Source organism: Oncorhynchus nerka, linkage group LG12, assembly GCF_034236695.1.
Source record: "Oncorhynchus nerka isolate Pitt River linkage group LG12, Oner_Uvic_2.0, whole genome shotgun sequence".
NCBI classification, from domain to species: Eukaryota; Metazoa; Chordata; class Actinopteri; order Salmoniformes; family Salmonidae; genus Oncorhynchus; species Oncorhynchus nerka.
In genome coordinates, this window is record NC_088407.1 from 12,443,123 (window position 1) to 12,461,300 (window position 18,178).

General features: G+C 41.0%; 2 protein-coding genes across 4 annotated transcripts; one reads left to right on the forward strand and one right to left on the reverse strand.

Moving 5' to 3' along the window:
- Positions 1–2,745: 2,745 nt before the first annotated feature.
- On the reverse strand, positions 2,746–8,301 carry LOC115137864 (zinc finger protein 184-like). The gene is made up of 2 exons (XM_029674142.2): positions 7,983–8,301; positions 2,746–6,499 (listed from the first exon to the last, which is right to left on the reverse strand). The coding sequence occupies exons 1-2, from the start codon at positions 8,146–8,148 to the stop codon at positions 5,298–5,300; spliced, it is 1,368 nt and encodes a 455-aa protein (XP_029530002.1). The 5' UTR covers positions 8,149–8,301; the 3' UTR covers positions 2,746–5,297.
- Positions 8,302–10,724: 2,423 nt separating this feature from the next.
- On the forward strand, positions 10,725–13,583 carry LOC135574160 (myb/SANT-like DNA-binding domain-containing protein 4). 3 transcript variants are annotated; one of them, XM_065025057.1, is made up of 10 exons: positions 10,725–11,109; positions 11,419–11,489; positions 11,577–11,753; positions 11,844–11,905; positions 11,988–12,074; positions 12,162–12,203; positions 12,272–12,444; positions 12,524–12,559; positions 12,659–13,213; positions 13,494–13,583. In XM_065025057.1, the coding sequence occupies exons 1-7, from the start codon at positions 10,952–10,954 to the stop codon at positions 12,425–12,427; spliced, it is 753 nt and encodes a 250-aa protein (XP_064881129.1). In that variant the 5' UTR covers positions 10,725–10,951; the 3' UTR covers positions 12,428–12,444; positions 12,524–12,559; positions 12,659–13,213; positions 13,494–13,583. The 3 variants fall into 3 exon arrangements, with proteins under 3 accessions (XP_064881129.1, XP_064881128.1, XP_064881130.1); XM_065025056.1 differs by having other exon boundaries at positions 12,524–13,213; XM_065025058.1 differs by having other exon boundaries at positions 10,725–11,489; positions 12,524–13,213.
- The last annotated feature ends 4,595 nt before the right edge of the window (positions 13,584–18,178 follow it).

The window sequence follows — 18,178 nt, forward strand, 5'->3', positions numbered from 1 at the left end:
CTTCCGGGTCACGGATTTGTTATATCTTTCAGAATAAGTGTCCCATCCTGTATACTTTGTAAATAATTAGGGCAAAAATTATGTAAAATGTGTACAGCTATCCATATATTGTATGCTGCTTATCATACAAAGAATAATTACAAGTATTTCTACAAGATATTACTTGATTTATGTGTTCATGTTTTTGTTATAATGTGGTGAATCGGTTGTGGTTGTGTTTCAATACAGACATTATAACCTTCGCCTACACAGAAGGTAAATAAAATAAAAACTCCTGTGGTGTATACTTAAAGGAAAACTCCACCCTAAAACTATATTTGGGTATTTTTTTCATTAGTCCATTGCCATAGTCCAAAACTGTTTAGCTCAGCAATCAAGTTCTCAAGATACTTTCAAAATACAGAAATCATCTCTGTGTGACGCATTTTGCATCATATGATGCTGCGTTTCGCAACATAATTGTACATTTTCAGTTATAAAACTGCCGATTTTGTATAAAAAAATGATTGATGATGAGTGTACTGTATATTGAATGGGTGTAAATGGGTGTATTTAAATTGGCTAGTAGGTAGCTACTTCCCACGCTATTGTCGGATAGCAGAGCTTGTCAAATGGGAGCGAAGGGCACTGTGTCCCGCTGATGTGGCCATGTTGTTGCCGTTCATCCCCATTGATGAGTAGACTGTATGTATGTATCAAGGTACAGTGCAATACATTCAGAAAGTATTCAGACCCCTTCCCTTTTCCCACATTTTTGTTACGTTACAGCCTTATTCGAAAATATATTTTTTAAAGTTTCCTCAATCCGCACACAACACCCCATAATGACGAAGCAAAAACAAATTTAAAAAAAACTTTTTTGCAAATGTATTAAAAAACAAATACCTTATTCACATAAGTATTCAGACCCTTTGCTATGAGACTCGAAATTGAGCTCAGGTGCATCCTGTTTCCATTGATCATCCTTGAGGTGTTTCTACAACTTGATTGGAGTCCACAGGTGGACGTTCAATTGATTGGACATGATTTGGAAAGGCACACACCACACCTGTCAATATAAGGTCCCACACTTGACAGTGCATGTCAGAGCAAAAACCAAGCCATGAGGTCCAAAGGAATTGTCCTTAGAGCTCCGAGACAGGATTGTGTCGAGGCACAGATCTGAGGAAGGGTACCAAAAAGTGTCTGCAGCATTGAAGGTCCTCAAGAACAAAGTGGCCCCTATCATTCTTAAACTGAAGAAGTTTGGAACCACCAAGACTCTTCCTAGAGCTGGCCCCCCGGCCAAACTGAGAAATCGGGGGAGAAGGGTCTTGGTCAGGGAGGTGACCAAGAACCCGACGGTCACTCTGACAGAACTCTAGAGTTCCTCTGTGGAGATAAGAGAACCTTCCAGAAGAACAACCATGTCTGCAGCACTCAACCAATCAGGTCTGTAAGGTAGAGTGGCCAGATGGAAGCCACTCCTCAGTAAAAGGCACATGACAGACCACTTGGAGTTTGCCAAAAGTCACCTAAAGGACTCTCAGAACATGAGAAACAAGATTCTCTAGTCTGAGGAAACCAACATTGAACTCTTTGGCCTGAATGCCAAGCGTCACGTCTGGAGGAACCTGGCACCATGCCTACGCTGAAGCATGGTGGTGGCAGCATCATGCTGTCGGATGTTTTTCAGTGGCAGGGACAGACTTGGGCAAAGGTTCACCTTCCAACAGGACAATGACCGTAAGCACACAGTAAAGACAACACAGGAGTGGCTTCGGGACAAGTCTCTGAATGTCCTTGAGTGGCCCAGCCAGAGCCCGGACTTGAACCCTGTGCAGCGACTCTCCCCATCTAATCTGACAGAGCTTGAGAGGATCTGCAGAGAAGAATGGGAGAAAAAAATCGCCAAATATAGGTGTGCCAAACCTGTAGCGTCATACCCTAGAAGACTCAATGCTGTAATCACTGCCAAAGGTGCTACAACAAAGTATTGAGTAAAGGATCTGAATACTAATGTAAATGAGATATTTCAGTTTATTTTAAAAATGTGCAAAACATTCTAAAAAAACAGTTTTTGCTTTGTCATTATGGGATATTGTGTGTAGATATTTTTTTTTTTTAGCAATTTAATCCATTCTAGAATAAGGCTATAATGTTGCAAAATGTGGAAAAAGTCAAGAGGTCTGAATATACTTTCCATATACACTGTATATACATCTTTTAAAAATATGTTTCCCTGTATTTTCCCCTAACCCTACCACTCCTCCCCTAATTGGAGTAAACTCATGAACAACAACATTTAGGCTTCTACTTCCAGCTTATACATACTATATACATTTTACGGACACAATCCATTTTTTACAGAAGTTGTATTTTGTTTGTTTTTACTCCTATCCTTCCTCTAACCTTCACCTCTCCCATCTATTTCTGATTTTTATTTAAATAGGCAAGTCAGTTAAGAACAAATTCTTATCTACAACGACGGCCTACCAAAAGGGAAAAGGCCTCCTGCTGGGACGGGGGCTGGAATAAATATATAAATATAGGACAAAACACACATTACGACAGTAGAGACAACACTACATGAAGAGAGAACTAAGACAACATAGCAAGGCAGCAACACATGACAACACAGCATGATAGCAACGCAACATGGTAGCAGCACAAAACATATGGTAACAGCACATTATTGGCCACAGACGACAGCACAAATGGCAAGAAGTTTAGAGACAACAGCACATGACACAAAGCAGTCATAACTAACGTCCACCCAGTTTTATTTCTATTTGCCATATATTTAACTAAGCAGCAAAACTCTGCAGAGCTGGTAAGGTTGTATCCCCCATATATATAACATTCAATTGGTTGCAAGAATTTTGTATAATCATTTAAATTGAAAAATTCAGCATTTTGAATCCAGCATCGTTTTGCTTCTCAATTCATAAACCATGTGCCATGGAATCGGTACATCAAAAATCTCTTCCCAACTATATGGCACAGTTGTAAATGTTTTGGTCCTTAAATGAAACGGGTATACTTTTTCCATTTAGCCCAATGTTCTTTAATCAACGTTGCTCTTCAATGCAGGGCCGATATACTTTTTTCCCCCTTCCACTTGCCTATACGATTTTTGCAGTAATGCTGCAATTAGTTGGTTGTAATTTTGAATAGAGTAGACATTTCCATATATTTTTGTTAGCTGCATGTGTGACATAACTCTACCAGTCCTATTTATGATATCCTTTACAAAGATTATTCATATCTTTTTTTAATAATGTATGTTTTTAATCAACGAGTTAAATCATAATATTTGTTTTATTATTTGTTATTTTCTGGTGGATTAAACTGAAATTGCAACCAACTTTCTATTGCTTGTTTAAAAAAAATAGCAATATTTTGGAGATTATTTCATTTTCAAATAACCGAAAGTGAGAGATTGTAATCTGAAAAAAGGGAAAAAGGCCATTCTTGAACATCAGGTGAGACATGATTCATGATCTGTTAGTGAGAGGTCTAATGCTTTAATATTTGATCATTTCTGCCCACCAAATTCATATTCATTATATAAATAGGCCCGTTTATTTTTGACTGGCTTGCCGTTCCAAATAAAACTGAATATTTTTTTCTGAGATAATTTAAAATAAACTGGTCGCTAGGTGTAGGCAAGTCCATAAGCAAACTGGGAAATGACTAAAGATTTAATCAGGGTAAACTGGGATATGACTAGGGTAGCCTAGTGGTTAGAGCGTTGGACTAGTAACTGGAAGGTTGCAAGTTCAAACCCCTGAGCTGACAAGGTACAAATCTGTCGTTCTGCCCCTGAACAGGCAGTTAACACACTGTTCCTAGGCCGTCATTGAAAATAAGAATTTGTTCTTAACTGATCTTGCCTAGTTAAATAAAGATAAAAAATAAAATAATAATAATCAGGGTAAACTGGGATATGACTAAAGATTTAATCAGGGCAACTTGGGATATGACTAAAGATTTAATCAGGGCAAACTGGGATATGACTAAAGATTTAAATCAGGGTAACCTGAGATATGACAAAAGATTTAATCAGGGCAAACTGGGATATGACTAAAGATTTAAATCAGGGTAAACTGGGATATGACTAAAGATTTAAATCAGGGTAACCTGAGATATGACAAAAGATTTAATCGGGGTGATTTTTCCACAAATAAAAATGTATTTTCCTTTCCAAGATAGCAAGATCTTATCTATTTTTTTTTGCTAACTTTCTATTAAAATGTATTGTAGTGAGATGCATTTATTTAGGGATATGTATACTGAGTATGTCCACTTCACCATCAGACCATTTTATTGGTAAACTACACGGTAATGTTAAAGTTGTATTTTTTAGTGATCCAATACGTAATATTATTATCATAATTGGGTAACATAAATTCTTAGTGTAACAGTGTTATCTGACAAAGGTATTGATGTGAGTTTCTGTGTGTCTGTCTCCCCTCACATTGGTTTCACCATATCAATTGCTGGCGGTAATATTAAAGTCTCTGTAATGGTGTGTGGTTTCATAGTGTAGCAGGTCTCGCCATTTACTGTGGGAAGTGTGGCCTTTTACCATGATATCGGGGCGCTGTCTGGTTGAATTACATCCTTTAGATTTTTATATATATTAACCTTAAAAATCTATGTGAAAATTATTGTAGAAAATGTAAAAATGTAGAAAATAGTAAAAATAAAGAAAAACCCTTGAATGAGTAGGTGTGTCCAAAATGTTGACTGGTACTATATAGTACCAAGGGTTTTTCTTTATTTTGACTATTTTCTCTCAACCAGCTTCACCTGGAATGCTTTTAATCAATTATCAGGAGTCTACTGTATATCATTACTCCATAAAATCTGAAATCAATATCATGAATGAGCAAGATTTGGTCAAAAATCGATGGGAAATAGTTTGATGAGATATTTTACAGAAAGTGTTTTAACGTTTTAATGTGTCAATGGCATCAGTCAGACCATTCTCTCATCACCTGAGAGACATTCGAAAACAAATTACCAGGAATTCCTTGTTTCTAATAACCTGAAAACATCAGACAGAACAGCAGACCTGTGAGCTTCCTACAATGCTGTGTAATGTTTAAGCATTACATCATAATTCAAATCAAACTGTATTCATATAGAATGTTTTACAATAGTAAATCCATCACACCACCATCTATTGATCTCGAACCAACCGCATAAATTATCCAGAGTAGCTTTCCTTTCCTACGAGTGTTGTCCACATCCTGCCTGTTATTCCTATCTTCTGACTGAACATATTTATCCTAATTTTCTTTATTCTTTCACTATTCATCCTGTTTTCTTCCTTTGTGGATGTTTTTGACATGCGTCAGCAGGTTAGTCTTTTGACTGAAGCTTTTGCCACAGTCACCACAGCTAAATGGTTTCTCTCCTGTGTGAGTCAGTTTATGCTTTCTTAGGTTTCCCTTCAAATTGAAGCTTTTCCCACAATCACCACAGCTAAATGGTTTCTCTCCTGTGTGAGTCCGTATATGATCTGTAAGGTGTCCCTTCTGATAGAAGCTTTTCCCACAGTCACCACAGCTAAATGGTTTCTCTTGTGTGTGAGTCAGCATATGATTCCCTAGGTCTCCCTTCTGATAGAAGCTTTTCCCACAATCACCACAGTTAAATGGTTTCTCTCCTGTGTGACTCAGTATGTGCAAGTTCAGGTGCCCCTTCTGATTGAAGCTTTTCCCACAGTCACCACAGCTAAATGGTTTCTCTCCTGTGTGAATACTCATGTGCCTGGACAGATCTCCTTTGTGTTTGATGGTCTTGCCACAAACAGGGCATGTGCAGGATATCTCAATGTGACAGAGTTGGATATGGGCCTTCAATTTACAGGTGGAATTGTATTGTTTATTGCAGAAGCGGCATTCGCTGATTATATTCTTGGTAAGAGTCACGTGCCTCTGCAGTTCAGCTTTCAGAGGAAACGTTGCACCACAGTCACGGCAGTGGTGAGTTTTTCTAGACGTGGTGCTGAGTTTGGAACAGTGTTCCCCCATTGGTGGGTTTGGATCCAATGGTGGTTTAGGATGCAATGGTGGGCTGTTGTCGAGTCCTACTGGGTCTCTGCTTACGGCTGAGCTGTGGCTGAAGGCAATATTTTGTGTATCTGTACGGTCACAGTGAATGTCAAGACCTTTAATGTGGGTCACAGTGGCAAAAGGTTTCAGATCCACTGGTTTAGAGTCTCTCTCTCTGTTCTCGACAGTCTGGGTTTGGGGAAGAGTCAAGGACTGAAGTGGGTCCTCCTGATCACATTCACTTTTCACACCTGAAGGAGTGAATATGAACTCCATGATATCAGGCTCCAGACCTTGAAACTGCTCTTCCTCCTGACTGGTCCTGACTTCCTCCTCTTCCTCTTTAATCTGTGTGGGCCCTGGGTCCTTCTGCCCCAGACTGGGGCTCCACTCCTGCTCACAGTGCTGCTGCTCAGGGGGAACCTCCTCTTCAGAGACAGAGAGCTGCAGGGAGTCTGGAGGGAAGGAGAGGAGGAGCAGAGGTTACCTAGACTTCAGACATCAGGGTTGTGGTCAATTTGGATTAAAGACAGTAAATTCAAGACTGGATAAACTGTATCTCCAATTAAATAATTGTAAAACTAGAATCTGGCTAAAAACTAGGTGTCTGGCTAGACTGTAAAAACTCCTTCCAGACTCATATTAAGCATCTCCAATCCAAAATGAAATCTAGAATCAGCTTCTTATTTCGCAACAAAGCCTCATTCACTCACGCTGCCAAACATACCCTCGTAAAACTGACTAGCCTACCAATCCTCGACTTCGGCGATGTCATTTACAAAATAGCCTCCAACACTCTACTCAGCAAACTGGATGCAGTCTATCACAGTGCCATCCGTTTTGTATGCTCTAGTCGGCTGGCCCTCGCTTCATATTCGTCGCCAAACCCACTGGCTCCATGTCATCTATAAGTCTTTGCTAGGTATAGCTCCGCCTTATCTCAGCTCACTGGTTACCATAGCAGCACCCACCCGTAGCACGCGCTCCAGCAGGTATATCTCACTGGTCATCCCCAAACCCAACACCTCCTTTAGCTGCCTTTCCTTCCACTTCTCTGCTGCCAATGACTTGAACGAATTGCAAATATCGCTGAAGTTGGAGACTTATATCTCCCTCACTAACTGTGAGCATCAGCTATCTGAGCAGCTTACTGATCGCTGCAGCTGTACACAGCCCATCTGTAAATAGCCCATCCAATCTACCTACCTCATCCCCATATTGTTTATTTACTCTTTTTTTCTCTCTTTTGCACACCAGTATCTCTACTTGCACATCAATCACTCCAGTGTTAATTTGCTAAATTGTAATTACTTCGCTACAATGGCCTATGTATTGCCTTACCTCCTTACTCCATTTGCACACACTGTATATAGATTTTTCTATTGTTATTGACTGTACATTTATTTATTCCATGTGTAACTCTGTGTTGTTGTTTTTTGGTCGCACTGCTTTGTTTTATCTTGGCCAGGTTGCAGTTGTAAATGAGAACTTGTTCTCAACTGGCCTACCTGGTTAAATTAAAAATTAAAAAATCTTTCAACTACTTCTGAATGAATTGAAGATAATAATATTATTTTTAATTTTTTAAAATTTAACTAGGCAAGTCAGTTAAGAACAAATTATTATATACAATGACGGCCTACCCTGGCCAAACCCTAACCTGGACGACGCTAGGCCAATTGTGCGCCCTATGGGACTCCCAATCACAGCCGGATGTGATACAGCCTGGAGAATAAGATTAATTTCTAAAAGCGGTTCCATTTTTTAAAGAATACATTCAAATCACTTCCTGTTTTTTTATGACAATGTTTTTATCCATGCGTGGTTTAAAAACAGCTTCTTAAAGGGTACTATATGGTGATCACTTTTAGCACAAATGGCTTATCAATAAGGTAGAACTAACTATTGCTCGCTACCAGTATGTATCTAAATACGAACCTATTCTACATAGTGGTACCTCCGGTGTGATCCGCAACAGGCTCCGTAGCCGATCATTCTCCTCCTGGTACTCCACTACCGTTTTCTCAACTGCCCCGAAAATCTCTACAGCAGCCGCCGTTAAACGATCATTCAAAAACACACGCAGCAACTGTAGTTTAGACATTTTCAGTCTTCAGTTTAGTCAGTTGATCTTTCGTTACTCTACGCAGGGAATTCAAAACAAAGTCAAAGACATGTATAACTAAATCCCCTTCTGTCTGTGACACAGTCGTATCCAATCCTACTTCCGTGTTCTAGTCAAGGAATTTAGGAAAATAGCTCCAAAGACTTGCATAACTAAACCAAGATAGACCACAACCTTTCGTTTCCAATGGGAATAAATTAGTCATAGTGGGCAGAACAAGCAAGGCGGTGGGCAGAGCCATGCACGAGCTAACGAGATCCTATTGGACCGTTCTAGCATACATCCGCACTTTTCCGTTAGGGAACGCCTATCCGTGTGCAATAACTAAATTCGCCTTTGCGCTCCTTTTAGACAAAGCGATGTTGAAAGACTTTTGCACAGGATAAAGTCTTCAAAGCTTAGCTTTGGGAACAGAAAACTTAATTGAGATCCAATAATGAGAACATTTGAATAATTTCGGCCAAAATCTATCTTCTCTCACTGCCGGGCACTGTGCTTCCTCTCACTACCATATTTGGTAACGAGTGGGAACGCCAAGCAGATGCTTCACATTTATATATCCGGTGAAATATCTGTCACATTGTTCTATCTGTGATACATCGGTTCAAACTAGTTGGTGGCAAACCCGGAAAGGAACAACAGCGCCGAAAGCTGGATGGAGGTTTACTACTGTGCATGGCAGCCTGGTAAAAGGGAAATGATCATTCCATGTAGACAAACAGTGGATTAATATCATAAATATAGGATAATCTGGAATAATCCATTTTCATCAGGAGTCGACTGTGTAGCATTAGTTTGAATGAGGTCAGAATGTTTGTTTAACCTTTATTTTAACAGGGAGGCATGTGTAACAGTATAACTTTAAACCGTCCCCTCGCCCATACCCGGGCTCGAACCAGGGACCCTCTGCACACATCAACAACAGTCACCCACGAAGCATCGTTACCCATCGCTCCACAAAAGCCGCGGCCCTTGCAGAGCAAACGCTATTTAGCGAGCGCGCACCACCGCTAACTAAGCTAGCGTTACACATGCTGAGACCAAGGTCTCTTTTACAGATGAGCCCTGTAATTACACAAATACACACATTCAATACACTATGAAAAGCAAAGAACCGATACAAAACACTGTCATAGAAAACAAACACATTCTACATTAAATAAGGTCCTCAATCAGCTGTCTCCCAATTTTTGGGATAGGAGGTCCTGCCACCATTATAAACTTAACCAAGGCAGATATGGGTGTTATTGGGCGTGAACAAGCAGGATGGACAGATTGAAAGATAATGGTGGCGGATGGACTAAGGGAGGTTACCACATTTATATGTGGGATGGATTCATATGTTATGTGTGTATAAATACAGAGCCAGAGCTCAGGGAAGGGAGTTGTTCCGCGGACCAGCTCGGCTTCTGATATTCTGTATTTAAAAGCCTTTATTGAATTCACAAGTTCTTGTAAGTGTTATATTTGATAAACGATTTTCTATGACAGTTTCCCTAATGTTTTAGCCACAAGGGGGAGTCAGTCTAAATATGGAAGGCAGGTTCATAATAAATTCCCCTCTTCCAGCCATGCTTTTCTCCAAAGCAGAGTGTCCAAACAAACTGACAGACAATAACTTTGTTTTGAGAAATTCTTTCAGAATTCTAAACCAGATTAAACATGTTTATAAGGTGACGGATACCACTATATACACTCCCGATATGTTTTAATCATTATTTTGTTCCACCTTGGTCTGATAAGGTGTTTGTTGAATGGAGGGAGAAGAGGCAGGCCATAATTGAAGACCTAGACATCGAGAAGCAATTTCCACCATTTAAACAGTTAAAGAACCAATTTGAAAGATAATTCAAAATATTCTGCTATTTAGAAGTCAGACACTATATAGAATTCCAAACATGTGCAACATTTGACTACCTGTTACAACACCCTATCCAACTCAAAACACCTAGGGCTCTATTAAATCAGATCCGCTTTAACCCGACATCCACATAGGGGTTGTAACACGTGACCACAGGAACAGGATGGACGGGGCCGGAGGCCCATATTTGGACATGCACAGGTCATCATGACGCAGGGTCATAAATCAATTACTTTGACGCTTGCCGTCTACTTTAATCTCTCTGAGGTGGAACTGCGTTAGGCTTAAGGCGTCCACATACTAGGTTCGGTTTGCTCCTAGCAGAACCAGGTGAAGCAAACTTGTGTCTTGCATACTCCCTTTGGTTGAAAAAAACTTTACAGTTTGTCCCTCTTGAGATGCCATAGCATCAAATAGCAAACATTAAGGACACCTTCCTAATATTGAGTTGCCTCTGAATGGCACTCTTACACAATCCATGTCCCAATTGTCAAGGCTTAAAAATCCTTCATACAAAACATTTAAGGACACCTGCTTTTTCCATGACAGACTGACCATGTTAATCCAGACGAAAGCTAAAGTCCCTTATTGATGTAACTTGTTAAATACACTTCAATCAGGGAATATGAAGTGTATTTAACAATCAATAAGGAGACAGCTTTCACCTGGATTAACCAGGCTGTCATGGAAAGACCAGGGGCCTGTTGCACAAAAGTAGAATTAAGACATCCGGGATAAATGACTCAGCTGAGCTCAATGAAGCCAAAACATGTGCGTCCAGGCTTAATTGGTTGCACAAAGACCAAGCCAGGATGAGCAGACACGGATTCATTAAGCCAGGTGAAACCAATCCTGGATAGGTGCGCGCTCACGGCTCACTCAAATAGACCCCGCCACAGATCACAGATTAACTGATTTACCATGGCAACTAGAGCCGCGTACTTTTCCCCGTCGGAAGCACAAATCCTCATGGAGGCATACGAGGAGGTAAAAGATATAATTAAGAAGAAAGGCAACACCGCCACAGTGATAAAGCAAAGAGAAAAAGCGTGGCAAAGTATTGCAGACTGCCTGAATGCGTAAGTAGTGCACAATTACACACTCACCGCTCCGCTGAAACATCACAATTACAATTCAAATATTTAATTCACATCTCCAAAAATGCAGTTGTACTGTAATTATGAAACGGTTAAATTTTTAATTGAAATGCACTGCAGATATGAGTGAAATTGTGTAAAGTAACTCCATCACACTGTATAAAGCTATGATACATTTTTTGATATTTTTACTGAAAACAAGACAAAAATACCAAGTAATTTTTTGCAGTGTGACTCCATTAAATGTGTGTGTGTGTGTGTGTGTGTGTGTGTGTGTGTGTGTGTGTGTAGATTAAACATGAACGGGCCAAAACGGACATGGCAGCAGGTCAAAATCAAATACAAGAACATTCTGCAGAATGGTATGGTCCCTGACTAATATTTAACAAAGCACAAGCATATATTGTACCCAGAAGGTGCCTGCTCACACATTGTCTGTACTGTTTTAGCAGTGAAAAAGAATACCCACAGACAAGGCACGGGTGGTGGGTCACCAAAGGCTGACCTTACCCCAGCAGAGGACATGGCCTTGGAGCTAAATAAAGGCAGGCCCGTCTTAGAGGGGATCCCTGGGGGGAAAGAGACGAGCATAGGTTCCTCCCAAGATGCCACCCGCTTCATTCAAGGTATGTCCTTCCATCTCTACATGGGATACAACCACATTCATATTGAATCAATTTGGACTGTCTGACTTTGGTTTACCTATTGCCTTGCAGTGCCTGGCAGCACTGTGTTCCTGTTAGAGCCACCAGCACAAGCACCAGACGATGCTGATCCAGTGAGTACTCCATCAAAGGCATACTGTAGGCCTGGCATGTCTTGTCTACTAGCTTCAATATGAATCCGATTAAATGTGATAGGGTGAAGGCCCCAGTGCAGCAGCAACAGCACATGATGGAGACGATGATGAGGAGGAGACCATCTCTCTGGATTCCAGAAGGCATGAGGTATCATGTTAAGACTGTGAAAGTACTATTTACTCTACGATGGTGAGGAGTCCTCATCAAAATCAAAAAATCTATTTTCTTTTACAGGACCCAGATGCTATACAGTGGGAAAACCAGCCTGGCAACATAGTGCGTATTAATAAAAGGACACCACATCCTGCCAAATTCCAGCTGCGCTAATTGTATTGTGTTCACAGAGCTCACAAGCTATCAGAAAGTTGTATGGCAACCACCTCCGGCGCCAAATAGAACTGGCAGACATAGACATTCAGTACAAGAAGAAAAAGATGGAAAATCTTGCACTGGAGTCCGAAAAAAAAAGAGGACAATTAGGAAACTGGACCTTGAAATAAAAAAACTTGAGAGGGAGGTGAGATATGCATTCAATGTACACTGTATGCTAACTGTAACACAAATGTATTAATCATTATTTTTCTTTCCTCCCCCAGCTCCAAGAAGATGACACAGCTCAAAATAAAAATTAGGTATATTCTCGTAAAGTCAAGTGAGCCATGACATATGAGCTCTTATTGTGAGCACACAGGACGGTGGCATCTTTCTAAGTTTTGTATTTATTTTCCCAGCAATCAGTACAACCAAGTCATCGTTATAAGGCATCGCCCTCTTTTGCCCACCCCCCCAGCACCAGGTGTGGCCACTAGCCTATATGAAGGCCCAAAATTGTGTGTTCCTTTCTGCTCTGACAATGGCATGCCCATTCGTGCGAGATGTGGTGGATGAAGAAGCACTTGTGCTGAGGAGAGCCTTCAGGCGAGAAAGGGTCTTCAGGGACCGGTTGGACCCACTGGCCTTCCCTGATGACCATCTATATGAAAGATACAGGTTTTCTGCAGATGGCATCAGGTATCTATGCAGACTACTGGGTCCCAGGATTAAGCACCGCACTGCACGGAGCCATGCACTGAGTGTGGAGCAAATGGTTTGTGTGGCCTTGCGCTTTTTTGCTAGTGGAGCCTTCCTGTACTCAGTGGGGGATGCAGAACAGCTGAACAAGGCCACAATTTGCCACACAATAAGGAGTGTGTGTCTGGCTATCAAAGCATTAGCAGATGTCTTCATCTCCTTCCCTGGCCACAGAAGACTCTGTGACATCAAAGAGGAGTTCTATAGGATTGCAGGTAAGAGGATCTACAAATTACAGGACAACTGTTAACACATAGTAGGATACTCATTACTTTGTGTGACAGGTTTCCCCAATGTCATTGGTGCAGTGGACTGCACACACATAAGGATAAAAGCCCCTCAGGTGCCCATGAGGCTGATTTTGTGAATAGGAAATCCTTTCACAGCATTAATGTTCAGGTGAACATAACTTTTTGATATTGTCCATTGACGAACACTCTGCATTGCCAGTGATGTGCATTGATTGGTGTAATATTCCTCATCTTATGATTTCAGATGGTCTGCAATGCTGACTGTGTGATCAGCAATGTTGTGGCAAAATGGCCTGGCTCAGTCCATGACTCCAGAATCTTTCGGGCCTCTGAATCTATCTATCACAAGGTAAGCCACACAACCCCTATTTATAACCATCATGGCTGTGTCAAGAATATCACTGTGTTTATGAGGTAGTAATGATGAGATTTTGTGTTGACAGGTGAATTCTCTGGTGTGTTGCTGGGAGACAGGGGTATGGCTGCCAGCCTTTTCTCCTGACACCTTTCACAGACCCCCAGGAAGCACAGCAGGCCTACAACCATGCCCATGCCATACCAGGGCCAGAGTTGAAATGACCTTTGGCCTCCTGAAGGCACGCTTTCACTGCCTTCACAAATTAAGGGTCAGCCCTGTTAGGGCATGTGATATTACTGTGGCTTGTGCTGTCCTCCACAATGTGGCCTGCCTGAGGAAGGAGAGGGCCCCAGAGTGCCACCAGCCATGGACTGGGACAATCCGGCAATCTTCCCTGATGACGACAGTGGCCGGCTGCTGAGGGACCAATATGTGTTGAATTATTTTAGTTAGTATGTGTGCTTTCAATTTTGGTTAAATATGTCCTGCGGTGGCAGAGGAATTTGGGTTTTTTTGGGTTCGTTTTTGACGAATTTGGCCTCTTATGATGTTTGTGCGGTATACTGTGTGTAATACAAGGCTGCAGGGAGGCTACTGCATCCATTCATTTGTCTGTTCAGTTGATGTGTATGGATTTGTCCTGCATTTATTTTAGTGTGCAGACATGCAGGGTGTGTTATATACAGACCTTTGAATGTGTATGTATCATTTTGTATAATATGCTTGGATTCTGTGCTTTCCATCTTGTAGAGTCACTGTGACTTCAGTTTCGAAAGGAGCTGATGGTTTACCTGCTTTGTTTTGTCCTTATTCAATAAAGGAACATAATGTTACACATTGTGTTTTTATATTCATATGGAATGTGTATTTGTTTATATGACAGAGTACTAGGGCCACACTGAAGAAAAAGGATAAAGTCATAAATTTATGAGGCTGGTTCTTTCTGCAGAAAAGCTACATATTGTTTTGATACTTATGACAATGTGATACTTAATATTCTGGCACATCAGCATGTCTTTGTTTATGAAACCATACTGAAGTACAATTTCACGAAATGCCCCACATCTGTCATTTTAACAACTGTCCTCCTTTAAAACAACTGGTTACAATATTATGACTTGTGTTTTTTTCCCTCTGTGGCCCTAATATTCTATCATTTTATATATAGCCTTATAGTCTATGGGAAACTGTAAATTATCTAATGATAGCAACATCATCTAAAAATCATTTTTTATCCAAAATCATTGAAATTAATGATCACAAACGTTTAAATAATAACAGTGGGTCTAGTTATATGTGATAACAATGTATAGTGAGCAGTGAAATAACTATTGGTTTCCATTTGTGGTGACTGCTGACTGACATTAGGGATGAGATTAAATAGATCCTGGAATTTAGCCTGGTCTGGAGCAGGCTAGCTCCACAGAATAAATCTCCATGGTAATTTATACCATAACATATCCTCCTGCCCCCTATCCATCTTTAGTGCAACCGGATTACGGATCAATTGAGCCTGGATCACCAAGATATCCTGGCTTAATCCCTTATCCTAGTTTTGTGCAACAGGCCCCGGATTACGGATCAATTGAGCCAGGATCACCAAGATATCCTGGCTTAATCCCTTATGTTTTGTGCAACAGGCCCCAGGTTGCCTTAAATGTTTTGTACACTCAGTATAGACTTCCTCAAAATAGCCAGAATTAATCGAAGATAAATCAAGAAATCTGTAATAAATTGACATTTTTGCCAAGGAGGCCTTTGTCGCGCATTTTTTACGTTTTACTAAGATGTTTGGTTCAGTATTTCTCAAGTGAAAGAATGTGCACGAAAACAAGTATTTTCTCGTTGAATGACAAACACTTCATTGAAGAATCCCCACTGTTGACCAATCATTGACGAAGGGGCGTAGACTTCGGCTACCTAAATTCGACAAGCCTCAAGAAAAAAAGTCTAACACAGATAAACTACAGAAAACATGTATTGCCAAAATTAAAATTAAACCATCTAGTGTTCAGCAAAATAACAACACAATGTTAAATACAGGTAGCCTAGTCAAATAATTAACATCCAATCACATTAACCGTTACTCTCTCGTGGGAATTCCACTAACACTCCGTATGTAGCCAAGCGTAGCTGCTGCTCATTCCGTTTGCTCAAAAGTTGATAAATGGTTAAAAAAGTAAGTCCATAGACTTGCAGGTGTAGTACTGCTACTACCAGCTGTCGACGGCACAAGCTGTTCTGCTTCCACGAGCACATCCAATGCTAGCATCAGTAATTCTACATTTGTTGTTAACCCAGCTAGCATGGACACAGACAGTTGTGAATCTGATGCAGCCGAAGAGCTACTGCCCCCTTACCCGGGAAAGCACCGAACAACAGACACAGACGGACCATCGAAGAGGCGCACATATGATGAGAACTACATTGATTTGGGGTTCACTTATATTGGAAGTCGTGCCTTTCCTCAGCCACAGTGTGTTACAGTGGGGCAAAAAAGTATTTAGTAAGCCCCCAATTGTGCAAGTTCTCCCACTTAAAAATATGAGAGGCCTGTAATTTTCATCATAGGTACACTTCAACTATGACAGACAAAATGAGAATTTAAAAAATCCATAAAATAATCAAATATTGTAGGATTTTTAATGAATTTATTTACAAATTATGGTGGAAAATACCTATTTGGTAAATAACAAAAGTTTCTCAATATTTTGTTATATACCCTTTGTTGGCAATGACAGAGGTCAAACGTTTTCTGTAAGTCTTCACAAGGTTTTCACACACTGTTGCTGGTATTTTGGCCCATTCCTCCATGCAGATCTCCTCTAAAGCAGTGATGTTTTGGGGCTGTTGCTGGGCAACACGGACTTTCAACTCCCTCCAAGGATTTTCTATGGGGTTGAGATCTGGAGACTGGCTAGGCCACTCCAGGACCTTGAAATGCTTCTTACGAAGCCACTCCTTTGTTGCCCGGGCGGTGTGTTTGGGATCATTGTCATGCTGAAAGACCCAGCCACGTTTCATCTTCAATGCCCTTGCTGATGGAAGGAGGTTTTCACTCAAAATCTCACGATACATGGCCCATTCATTCTTTCCTTTACACGGATCAGTCGTCCTGGTCCCTTTGCAGAAAAACAGCCCCAAAGCATGATGTTTCCACCCCCATGCTTCACAGTAGGTATGGTGTTCTTTGGATGCAACTCAGCATTCTTTGTCCTCCAAACACGACGAGTTGAATTTTTACAAAAAGTTATATTTTGGTTTCATCTGACCATATGACATTCTCCCAATCTTCTTCTGGATCATCCAAACGCTCTCTAGCAAACTTCAGACGGGCCTGGACATGTACTGGCTTAAGCCGGGTGACACGTCTGGCACTGCAGGATTTGAGTCCTTGGCGACGTAGTGTGTTACTGATGGTAGGCTTTGTTACTTTGGTCCCAGCTCTCTGCAGGACATTCACTAGGTCCCCCCCCGTGTGGTTCTGGGATTTTTGCTCACCGTTCTTGTGATCATTTTGACACCACGGGGTGAGATCTTGCGTGGAGCCCCAGATCGAGGGAGATTATCAGTGGTCTTGTATGTCTTCCATTTCCTAATAATTGCTCCCACAGTTGATTTCTTCAAACCAAGCTGCTTACCTATTGCAGATTCAGTCTTCCCAGCCTGGTGCAGGTCTACAATTTTGTTTCTGGTGTCCTTGGACAGCTCTTTGGTCTTGGCCATAGTGGAGTTTGGAGTGTGACTGTTTGAGGTTGTGGACAGGTGTATTTTATACTGATAACAAGTTCAAACAGGTGCCATTAATACAGGTAACAAGTGGAGGACAGAGGAGCCTCTTAAAGAAGAAGTTACAGGTCTGTGAGAGCCAGAAATCTTGCTTGTTTGTAGTGACCAAATACTTAATTTTCCACCATAATTTGCCAATAAATTCATTAAAAATCCTACAATGTGATTTTTCTGGATTTTCCCCCTCAATTTGTCTGTCATATTTGAAGTGTACCTATGATGAAAATTACAGGCCTCTCTCATCTTTTTAAGTGGGAGAACTTGCACAATTGGTGGCTGACTAAATACTTTTTTGCCCCACTGTATATGTGCAAAAATACTTTCTCTCAACTCGATGAAACCTTCACTCGTGCGCAGACATTTAGAAACAAAACATGCCAATTTGAAAAATAAGCCGTGGGAGTTTTTTGATCGAGAATTAAGATGACTTTCGAGTAGTAAGCCATGTATAAAAGCAACACATACCATTAATAAGAAGGGGCTAGAAGAGTCTTATATGGTGAGCTACCGAGTGGCCAGGACAGACAAGCCCCATACTATAGTGGAGGACTTAATTCTTCTGGCTGCCGCGGATATGGCTGGGACAATTCTGGGGGAAAAGGCAAAACAAAACTACACAGACAATGTCTTCATTAAACAACATTGTTTCATGACGAATCAGTGACATGGCAGGAGATGTTTTGAAAAAATTACTGCTTCTCAAACGAGCCAGTGAATTCGATGCGTTACAGCTGGATGAGTGAACAGATGTGGTGGGCCTGGCACAACTCCTGGGACATGTC

Coding starts and splice junctions, on each gene's coding strand:
- LOC115137864 (XM_029674142.2), bottom strand. CDS start 8,148: ATGTCTAAACTACAGTTGCTGCGTGTGTTTTTGAATGATCGTTTAACG. Junction 6,500..7,982: donor GGTACCACTATGTAGAATAG/GTTCGTATTTAG, acceptor CCTTCCCTCCAG/ACTCCCTGCAGCTCTCTGTC.
- LOC135574160 (XM_065025056.1), top strand. CDS start 10,952: ATGGCAACTAGAGCCGCGTACTTTTCCCCGTCGGAAGCACAAATCCTC. Junction 11,110..11,418: donor ATTGCAGACTGCCTGAATGC/GTAAGTAGTGCA, acceptor GTGTGTGTGTAG/ATTAAACATGAACGGGCCAA. Junction 12,075..12,161: donor TGGATTCCAGAAGGCATGAG/GTATCATGTTAA, acceptor TTTCTTTTACAG/GACCCAGATGCTATACAGTG.